The sequence below is a fragment of the Seriola lalandi genome, unplaced genomic scaffold (assembly GCF_002814215.2).
Source record: "Seriola lalandi dorsalis isolate HSWRI2012SDOR001 ecotype SW California unplaced genomic scaffold, Sedor1 jcf7180002054544, whole genome shotgun sequence".
Taxonomy (NCBI): Eukaryota; Metazoa; Chordata; class Actinopteri; order Carangiformes; family Carangidae; genus Seriola; species Seriola lalandi.
The window spans coordinates 889,465-900,576 of NW_019525097.1; the positions used below are offsets into that span (position 1 = coordinate 889,465).

The 11,112-nt window shown below is 42.1% G+C and overlaps 1 protein-coding gene across 2 annotated transcripts in view; it reads right to left on the bottom strand.

Annotated features, from left to right (window-relative positions):
• Window positions 1–11,112, bottom strand: part of ube2j1 (ubiquitin-conjugating enzyme E2, J1) — a 41,328-nt gene that overhangs the window by 17,839 nt on the left and 12,377 nt on the right. For both annotated transcript variants that reach the window (XM_023414866.2, XM_023414865.2), the window contains exons 2-4: window positions 4,950–5,023; window positions 3,857–3,988; window positions 3,202–3,286 (exon numbers count right to left, since the gene is read on the bottom strand). In XM_023414866.2, coding sequence (XP_023270634.1) covers window positions 3,202–3,286; window positions 3,857–3,988; window positions 4,950–5,009 — 277 coding nt within the window. In that variant the 5' untranslated portion in view covers window positions 5,010–5,023. The remainder of the gene's footprint in view (window positions 1–3,201; window positions 3,287–3,856; window positions 3,989–4,949; window positions 5,024–11,112) is intronic.

Below are 11,112 nucleotides of genomic sequence, written 5' to 3' on the forward strand. Positions count from 1 at the left end.
AAAAATATTAACTAATTTGCCGTGACCAATGTTAACACTAAAGGAGCTGTTTGTAAGTTTTGCTATTGCTACATAGCTAACGTTAGCATTAACAGCTGTTTACGTACTAGTCTAGAAGAAACATTGTGAGGTCAGCATCAAACTTTATTCCTTTACTTGCCAACATCAATGTTAACTCTTTTCTCCGTCACGTCTTTTCTTCTACCGAAGTTAGCATGCTAACCAGCTAGCCCCAGCCCGTCTCTGGTGGGTCCATGTTGCACAATATACTAGTGGTTCCCAAACTGTGGGCCGTGGCCAACTGGTGGGCTGCGAAGGTATTGGTATTGCGCGCCAACAAATCATTAAAAAAACGGTACAATATTGGTGAAAAAAATGTAATTATTAAAATATATTTATAAATACATATAAATAATTTTTAAAAATGCTCATTAATTCCTGTATTGATTAGCAATACTGCCTACCCTTTTTTCTTCTTATTCCAGCTGCGGGCGAGGGTGGGGTACACTCTGGTTTTAAAATGAAATTATCTTTAAAAACATTTAAAATGTTTAAAAACTTTTTTTTTCTCATATTAAGACCTATCACAGTGATAAGCCAATGATGATAGGGACCACTTTGCCACCAGACCACATTGTACACCTGTTTACCATCTCTGTTTTACATTCATGGTAAAAACTGGAGAATCAAAACGGAAAGCTGGTCAGCAACAGGAAGATTTAAAAATAAAAACAGTCAGGAGACGGATGAGAAAAGAGAAATTGAGCTTCTTACATATTCAGTTCAGCCCTGCATGTTCCATCGTTATTCAAATAAACAGAACACAGTATTTGTGAACACATTATTTGCATTATTTGAGATTTTCAAGTGGGCCATGAAATGGAAAAAGGTTGGGAACTGCTGCATTATACTGTAGATGAACTTCAATACTCAAGTCCAACCAAACACTACAGCACCGTATCATATATAGACTTTAATTACCCCAACAGCAGACAGAGCCTTCATTTCTAATTTCCCCAGTTTTATAAATATGTCATTATATATATATAAGCCTACCTGTTTACCGATAAGCTCCTGTTTTAATTTGCTGTTTATGCTGTTTGCTGTCAATACAAACTCGACACTTCATTAATTCATCATCGTCAGTACAACACAGTCGTGGCTCACTCAGAAACACTTCTTCTCTGATTGCTGATATTCTACCATCAATCAAACCCAACACTTCCGACTACCACCTCAAAGGAAATAGTTTCTTCTGTTTCTTTAAATATTTGCAGGAAGTCTTTAGTTTCACCGATGGTCAGGCAATGCATGTGTGTTAAAAAGAGAAACTCTGCAGCAGAGTGGTGAGCCTGACACGACTCTGTTGTAGTGATGAAATGAATACCGTGGAGATGTACATCGTGTTGTATTTACCATGTGAGTCTTGCTCACTGACCTCCACCGGCTGCCCACGGCCGTCCAAATCAAATTCTCTAATGCATGCCGTCAGAGTGACCTCTGGGTCAGCAACCCATCTACTTGAACTCAATCATTCAGCCTTATGCTCCTTCTTGGCCACTGCGTTCCTCCAGAGAACGCTGTCTGGCATTGCCAGCCCTTCACACAAGACAGTCTCAGTCCAGACTGTTCTGGTCTGTGGTTCCCTGATGGAGGAACAAGCTACTGAGTGCTATCAGAGCAGAAGCGTCCCTCTCTATTTTCAATAATCTGTTGAGGACTCATCTCTTCAGAGACCACGTCCTCTCCAAACACCTTTAACACCCTTACATGTCTGACTAGCACTTACTCTGTACCTTCAGTGCACTTCTATACCTCATCTACTTGCACTTATTAAATACATGTAGCACTTAGTATTTACAGCAAGGTTTCCTCCTGCACTGAAGCTTCAGTGATGTGCCTCACTTGTTAGTCGCTCTGGATAAAAGCATCAGCCTAATGACTAAATGTAAAGGGAAAAGAGTGATTTAAGTACAAATAATAGCACCAACCCTCAATGTCTTTTACCTCAGGATGGGGACTGAGAGCCGGTTCCAGGCAAGAACCGTTTCCAAATCGTCTGAACCATCAGAATACTCCTGAGCTTATCAGTTCCTTTTATCCACAAACATGCGTTCATATGCACGAAATGAAATTCCAAGTCAATGATTATCTGGTCTCTCAGTCAATGTTTACTTGCAACTCTGGACTAATGCAAGATTGGATTGACATTGACTACTGATTAAGTAATGAATTTAAAATGCTGATTAGCTAGACATGCTGGGCAATATGGATTCACATCGCTCAGTAAAAAATAAACATCAAGTATTCAGCCGAGCCGTAAAAATAAATAGTATTTTATATTTAAAAATGCATAAAATGTAATCTGGGGGAGCCTGTTTGAATGGGCCTGATTCAGCTGATAATATTAATTAATTACAGCTGCAGCCATAGCCTCCAGGTTTATGTTTACATTGTGTAGTCAGGCTAATTGTTGAATATTGTGCGGACTGTACTAATCACCAGGCAGAAGAGCCAAAGCTCAGTTATATTTTATTATTTTCTACATTTTATATTTTCTACCATATCTTATTTATGTTAATGTTAATATTCAGTCAGCTTAAGATTGTATAGAAAATATTCTATTCAATAAATATTGTTTGTTTATAACTCATACTGTTCTGTATAGGTATTGATTCTTAGACAGTTGGAGGGAGGATAGTACTGGGAGCACCTCGGTGTCAGGTGCGACTGTGTGGATAAACATGTGTAGGAGTTCTTATTTTTCCCAGAAAATTGATCGCGAACTATTAAAGGAATTGACAAACAGACTGGAGGCTACAGTGAGTCGCTATCGGAAAGTGTCGAGAGGGGCTGGGCTAGCTGGTTAGCATGCTAACTTCAGTAGAGGAAAAGAAGCGATAGGAACAAGAGTTAACAATGGCGTTGCGTCACACCGCTGGAGACAGCTGTTGGTGAGTAAAGGAATGAAGTTTGATGCTGAACTCACAACGTTGCTCATAACTGTGCATGTGCTGACACATACGCTGCTGCAGAGAAGAGTAAATCCTCAGAGAACATCAATAGTTTTTCCAAATTTTTGCTAGAAATTTCTTTGAATTTCCAGCTCCACTAAAACACAGACCTGTAATTGTATGAAGAACCAACTCGAGCGACTCAGGGACTGTGGAGAACTTGAGGATTATCACTGAGGAAACTTACTGCTCCAAGAGGGCTGCCACGTCTCCGGATGGTGGCCAGAGATGCTCAGACAAATCTTCTTCCCAACTTCGAATCTCCCATTGGGCTAGAAAGGAAAGTCAATAAAAAGAGGGTGGAGATGAGTATGTGGTTGGAGAGAAATGAATAAAACATACATTCTCAAAAGTTATGACAAGCAGACTGAAGTTGAAGTTTGAAGGAGTTTGAGAGTAAAGAAAAAGGAAATGCAGGCTGCTATTCTGCTAAAGTAAAAGTTTTCAAACAACGAATGCAAACAGAAAAAGAAACATAGAATTAAAAAAAAGAGAGAAAAAGTAGATGGACAAAATGAAAAAGTGTCTATCAAAACAATTCAAGAGAACTCTGGCTTTTATCAGGCTGCCATTAGTGCAGGTGTCACGCAGTCGTCTGAATAAAATAAGACAATCTCATATTCTCACAAAAACCAGTGCAGTTTCCTCTGACAGTGTTGTGACAGCCCGAGCTTTACTCTGACAACTGTCTCTGCGTGTGATGCAACCAGAAATGTCTGAAGGTTAAATGACACGCTGTCCATTTTCACACTCTTTGATCATCTGATCTCATGTCTCCCTGTTCCGCTTCAGCGGGAGAATAATGGCGTGCGGGTGACATGTGGCCTTTGTCCGCTTCTTACTGTGAGGAGGATGATGCTAGGAGGCTTCATGGGGTACTCCGGGGGGAGTACGATCCTGCCGTGGTAAACCCCGCCATCAAAATCCGAATCTGGGGGCCCGCGTACGGAGAAGTGCCATTCAAAGAGGTTATCCTGCGGAGAAGACGGGAATGTCACACTGAGCACATGCTACAGACATGAGAGCTCAGTGGCTTCTCATCTCTAGTCTGAAGTGACAACACTTTAACTGTGAACGGTGGCTGTTTGTCGTGCTAATGCTGAGCAGTTATTATAACCACAGGATCTGCAGAGGGTGTTTAAATGTAAAAATATTCAGATAGTGCTCACAACAAACAGCTATTGTCTATTGATTTTGTTACTCAAATTTCTAAAAAGTGAAATTTTGGCCGACCAAGAGTCATTGGCACTCACAAATAAGAATAAATCACTTTTAATATGATTTGTGAATTGTGATTTATTCTTATTTGTGAGCGCCTGCAGTTTTCTACCTAATAAAGTGGCCAGTGTGTATACATACAGTATAGATGCACACAAATATACAAGCACAGACACAGTTTAGTACTAAGAGAGAGACACGAACATTAAGCGGATTAAACAGGTTGTAAAGGAGCCAAAGTTTGGATATTGGCCAACCAGCACCGGAGCTAAAGTACTGTCACCAGATCATTTAAACCAGTTTATCTGGAGGCAAAACTGAATCCCTGTAGAGTACAGCACATGAAAATAAAACTGTGATGATGTTTACTGTGGGCAGTTTGGTACCGTTCCAGTTAGTTTTCTCTTCCAAATAAGTTTGACTAACTTGGGGGCTTGTTTATGACCAAACTGATCTTCTGACTGCTTGTGTTTTTTGACCCAGCTGACTTTTATTTTGTGTCACGTCGTTCCCAGATCTCATTATTTTGGTGAGCGCAGTGTTTTACTGATTACTGTTAACTGATAGAAATGAAGGACAAAACTAAAGAATCACGCCAAAACAAAAATGTCCATGTCAATGAATTCACCATTTTATCTACGCAGCGTTATTGTCGTTGAGATCCTCGACAAATACTGACAGGTGCTGCAGCACTGTTGTGTTGCGTGGTGGACTTACTTCCAGTGGTTGGGCGTGATAGTGTTCTGTGGGGTCCCTCAGTTCAGCAGCCTCTTTCATGAGCCTCTTCACCGCTGGTTGTTCATAAGAAACACAGACACACACAAAAAAAAAACAAAACCTGGGGTTAGTGCCTGCAGGCTGAAACAGTTCACATGTTCCTTATAATCATTACTGATCCCATCACCGGGCTGCAATATTTTTTTATTTTTTAAATGTGAGCCACACTGGCAGAACTCAGTCCATAGGAGAGCCACTTTTATTGCAAACACCATTGTGTGTGTGATTTGGAAACTGTGCTCCGAGCCATTTCGCCTGAAACCAGAAACACTGGTTGCATATTAAACACAAGAGGCTGGATCTGTGGAGGACAAATAAACAATTATCTGTGCTTCTTTAAACTTCCTCTGCTCATCTCGCATGGCTCGTAGCTTTCTTTTTTTACTCTGACCACCTAGAGTTCGTCTGCTATTCCCCTCCGCGGCGTCTCCCTTTTGATTTTCGGCTGCTTCATGCTCCGACTCTTCATTTTTCCTCACTTGCCACGCAGCCTTGTTTCTATCCATCTGCTTTGTGACTGTTTCATTGTTTTATTGTCCTTGCTATAGCTGAATTAATAACGCTACTACATGAGCGAGCAGCCAGATTGGTTTCCTTGTAGTTTTCTTTTTTTTATGTAGTTTTACATCTCCTCTCTCAGGCTTCTCCCTGGAGCTTGAGCAACAACAGGTCGGCTGACTGTTTTCTGAGTGATTCAATAAAAAATACAGCAGATTTCTGGTAAACACTCAGAGAAACCAAATCCTTGCAAGGCTGGATGGTGGGTCCAGGTGGGCGGGGCCTTGGGCATGGCTGAAAGCGGTGACTGCTTTGTTGTGACATCACAAAGTTCCAGAAGTCCTGACGGCTGGTTTTAAGGCTCAGTGTCTGAATACAGGCTGTGTGCATTTCTCTGTGGACTGAGGCTTTGATACTTTCACAGTATTAATATTGAACCTAGACCTGCTTTATAATCAATAAAGACATGGACATCTACCTTTATACAATATGGGACCTTATATTTAGATATTGAAAAAAGTGTATATATATATATATATATATGAAAAAGGTGCATGCTTATAGTGCAGTGTATATGTAATTTAAGGCTGCACCACAGTGAGTCAGGATTCTGTGCCATACTTCCATCCTATGTATGAATATTTTATGAGAATTTTAGAGAATATGTATATTGGCTGCATTGTCATATAATTATTTACTGCCCTGCCAGAGTTACTTTCTGCAGCAGTCCAGGACCACATCTAGTGAGTGAAGCTCTACAGTTCCACTCAAATGTCTGAATACATTTCAAACTGCAGCAGCTTCACAGGCCAAGGCTCCTGATACCCCGACGCAAAGGGCTGCGAACGTGCTGTTCTCCTGGATAACAGGACGCTAACACAGATGGACACATGAGAAGAAAATGCAGAGGGACAGGACTCCAAGCACTGGCAGTGCACAAAGTCTGCTCTAAATGTGACTGTCACACTCATTCAAACGGTCGGAGAAAACGGCCGGAACAACAACGCTTCTTCACATGTGCAAGCCAAAGAACTCGGGTTCGAAACTAATTCTCGAGCTGCCATTTCTTCACAACTATTCAATTATACGCTTTTCTACATAGTCTCCCACGAAGCCTTTGGTGAGGGGACTGACATACTGCATGATTAAATCATGAGGTTTTAACAGCCGGTGTGTGCAGACGACCACCCGCCCAGAGCCCGGTTCTGTTCGAGGTTCCTTCCTGTTCTAAGGAAGTTTTTTTTTTGCCACTGTCACGGGGGAATGTTGTCTGTCTGTAAGTAATACTGTAAAAAGTCAGGTGCACACCTTGCTTTATGTGAAATGTGCCCTTAGATAACTTCTGTCATGATTTGGCATCTTATAAATAAAACTGAATTGAGAAGAAGACCCTCGGGTACATCACTGTGGATGCCGAAGTTCTAAAGGATATTTCATCGAATTTCAGTGAAAAAGCCTGAATCCCTGTTTTCTGATCTGCTGTTGTTTTAATTTCTTGTTAATACAAACTCAACAGCTCCTCTGTGTTAACCTGTTTCGTTGATGCATTCAGTGTAATGTACATTTCCACACCACTTACTGCATCAGTACAAAAACAGAGTCATGTCGTACTCAACGCTTGCCTTCTCATATACTCATTTCACTGACCAACTAATTCAAGTTATATTAAAATTAAAGTCAAGTCAGCTCTGCTGCTTTTTTTGTTTTGTTTTGTTTTTTTTGCTGTTAAGCTGCTGTCAGAATAAAAGCTTTCCAGCAGCTCAAAGGTCATAATGCCTCTGTTTCCTGGTATGCTTTAAATGTGACAGTCTACACTTTCTCATGTTAAGGAACCCTCTAAATGTAAGTTAAGTTTCCTCCCAACCTGCTTATTGCAGGAAGGACGAGATGAACCTTGGAGTTGGTGTCGATATATTTTGATGATACGTAGACATATATCACTGTGGTGAAGTTGAGAGATTGCTTATTAGTTTCTTATTGAAGATGAGCAGATGATTAGCAGATGTAATGATGCTGCTGCGTGCTGGCAACACAGCTGAACTCGTAACTTCAGCTCAAGGCAGAGAGATAGTAAACAAGTTTTCCTTTTTTTCTTTTTGCTGTTTAAGGGGTCAATCACTACCCATGGCGGCGTTTTTTGAGTTTATGTGTGGGCGCAACATGCTCTCGGAACGAGGCGCCAGAGAAACATCTGCTGGCATTAACCCTTATGTATTGACCTAGCCCGAAACGCACTCAGACCTTCTGTGTTAATCTGAATACAGATAACCTCATCGCTCTAGAAAAAGGATAGTTACACAAGTCTGACTGATGATGGTGATGGTGATGATGAATGTCAGGAGGGTTTACAGCGAGGGAAACAAGGACACTCTGGCACAGGGGGCAATGTAACAACAGGTGCTTATGACACAGTCAAAGCGCTCATCATAAGTTTCAAGGAGCTGTTGAGCTCTTGGTCAGCGAGGTCAACTACCTTGTTTTTGTTCTACTAAGGGATCCTAACCAGAGCGCCAGCTATCAGCTACCAGTGCGCCGCGAGAGGAAACAGAACGGGGCTGAAAATTGTAAAGTAATTGTGAAAAGGGAAAGCAGAACTAAGAGGTATTCATGGAGGCAAAATTGATTTGGAATCCAATCGAGCGTGGACTGCAAGGGTGTTTGGAGATTGTGAAATGAACACAGGAGAAGACGACGAGGGGCAGCAGTGGGGAGATGGGTGGGAGGGCAAATAGCACGGAGGAAGTCCTGGCAAGCTGAGAGGATGTGCAGGCTGCAGGGGGGTAGTGAAGCAGTGGAGCAGAGGAATGGCCTCACACCACGCGGCTTTCAAGGCACGTGTTCTGTCTTATTCTGCCCGAGGACAGACACTCACTCACTGTAGATGTGAACCTATCACAGTAAGCCCGCACTGGACGCACACAGAGAGAGTTAGGGGAAAATGCATGCATTTTCATGGCCATCCCAACCCCAACTCCTCCTCTTTGCACAGGAGTGCATGGGGTCATCGAGTGCTTGCAATTTTACTCGAGCTTAAAAATATTAAGACAGGAGGGCAAATGAGAAACCGATCCTATGTGAATAAATGCAGCCTCCATGCATCAGCCTACTCGAGTATCTTGACCCAAGACTGATCAAAATACACCTCATGCTCTGGCGCTTTTGCATTGCAAAAATCCTTCAGACGACTCACGGTATCCCGGGGTAATAAACTCGGCACCAGGACTTCAGCCTACAGTCTTAAATGCAAAGCTGTACCCACGTTTTCCAGCAAATATACACAGTAATTGACAGCTCCGAAAGAGAAGAGCGGAGCCGAGTTACATCTCTATCTGAACGATAAAATAACCTGCTTGGGGGATGTTACTGCTCGGGTGTGATGGCATGTGCTTTCAATGTTGCAAGTTTGATTCCACCTTCTAGCGCCGTCTCTGCTCTCACTGCACATATGCGTGCATGCATAATTCCTCCTTCATTAATGACAATCTGTTGAGTTCAGCCTCAACAGGAACCCAGCTTATGACAAATGCTGTGCTGTACATAAAGCCAACAAACTCAATGACAGACAGGAAGTTTAAGTGTGCAGTGAATCACCCGTGCGCTGAACTGTGAACAGCCGAACATGCGGCTGCAGCGCTCGACTGTGTGAGCTCCATCCGTCAAGAGCAGCGAGATAACATTTCAAATTCACAAATGATGAGGCAGCTGTAGGCGGGGCAGCCTGCGGCTTGTTCACAACCTGTAGCTACTGCCTGAAAATGAAACTGGCAGCAGAGGAAATTCAATTTTCATAAAAATCTGTCTGACACATTGAATTAACAGGTGTAGGTGTAGCCTGCCAACTTTGCAGGCCTTATTTTTCATGGGCAGCTTGCTACAAATACTAAAAAGTTTCAATGCATATAACTGTAACTGGCAGATTCTGCTGAAACTGATGTAAAGGAAGATGAATCTCCACTCTGTTAGTCTGACTGAACTATAGAAACACACAGTCCTCTTTATCTGACCAGCTTGAAGCGAGCACATTAAACAGACAGGAGCCAAAAATTTAATTTTAGCTATGGCTTGATGATCATTTCATGTTCAGTGAAAAAAATATAAAAATGATGATGTGATTTTTGATGCAAGCATGTTCCCTTATGTCTGGAGATAATGATCTGGAGGCCCAGGCGTCTCTGTTGCACCACAATGCTTCATTTATGGTCTGTTGTGACACATTTTACCTTCAATCAAAAAAACTGCAGCTTCTGCGACTTGGATATTGCACTTGGCCATATTTGAATTTCCATATTTCAAATAACTGTTCAGCTCTAATTTCAGCTGTTACAGAATTAAGCTTAGTCACAGTGGACAGAAATGCTGCAGAGGATGTCCATCATTTTACCCGGCGACAGCGACAGTGAGCACCGGCGAGGCAGCTGGATTCCTTGCAAACGAGAATCTATCCTGCCAGGTTCAAAGCTACTGGCTTGTGGTCGAACCACGGTGGTTTGGACCAATCAGTGTTAGCACGGTTAGCACAGATGCTGCTAAGGCACCAGTTGTATCAGAACTGGTGAGTATTTCGTAACTGAAAGAAGAGCGAAGAACGACACTGGGTCTGATGGAAAAGATGTTTTCTCTCTTCTCTCAACCGGCTTCGCTGGTCAAGAAAAAACGGGAAGGAGGCAGAATCTGATTGGTAGAAGTTATGATGATAGAGGTTCTGTGTCACAGTCCATCTGCTGCCTCAGGACATTCCCATTGCAACTTGGCAAAATCAGGTAAAACCAAGAACTGAATCAAAGATAAAACTAACTTCCGACATTCCCAACCCTGCACTAGAACATATTTCATGATCACATTTCTTGTGTGTGTTCTGTGTGGTCCCGAGTCACTGTGGGACCTTGGACGCTGGCAAACTTTCTTGCAGGTTGAGTTTAATCTTATTGAAATTTATTGACCCCTTTGAGTTAATCTGATGCTAATTTAACATCAGTCTCATGTCTCAATAAACACCCTGGTCACTTTTATATTCAAGTCACAACAGCAACATTTCTATGACACTCTCAATGCGGCACAAGTATGAACTGGATGCCATCAGATTAACGTGAAGGCAAAAAGAGAGAGAGAGAGCATGGCATATCTGGTGCACCGACTTTTGGGGGTCACTTTCTCAAATGTGGACGCTAATCCACACGCTTGACCTTTTCGACATCTTGCTAGCGCTGTTGTAACTTCACATGGTGTCGTGTCACTAACTGATGTTGGATGGAGATCAGCGTCCTCGTCTGTGAATAATGAATTAATGTTGCTGCATAATGAATGATGTTGGATTACTATGTCTTACTTCATGTGCTATTTGGGATTTTTGTGGTAATGCATGTATAATAATAAGCTTCAAGATTTTTGGGTCAGCCCTAGTAAATAGATCTTCAAGGATTGAATAAATAATGTAAGGATAAATAAAAACAAGTAAAACTGAAGTTAAAATTTGAACGCCTGCTCCCGCTCACCTCTCAGCGCTCCAGCAGCAGGTTGTGGAGCAGAAAGCACAGTAGTTCCACATGCTCTCCTGAGAGGTGGCTCCTGTTTTTCCTCTTGCTGTGACTTTACTAAAAACACACTC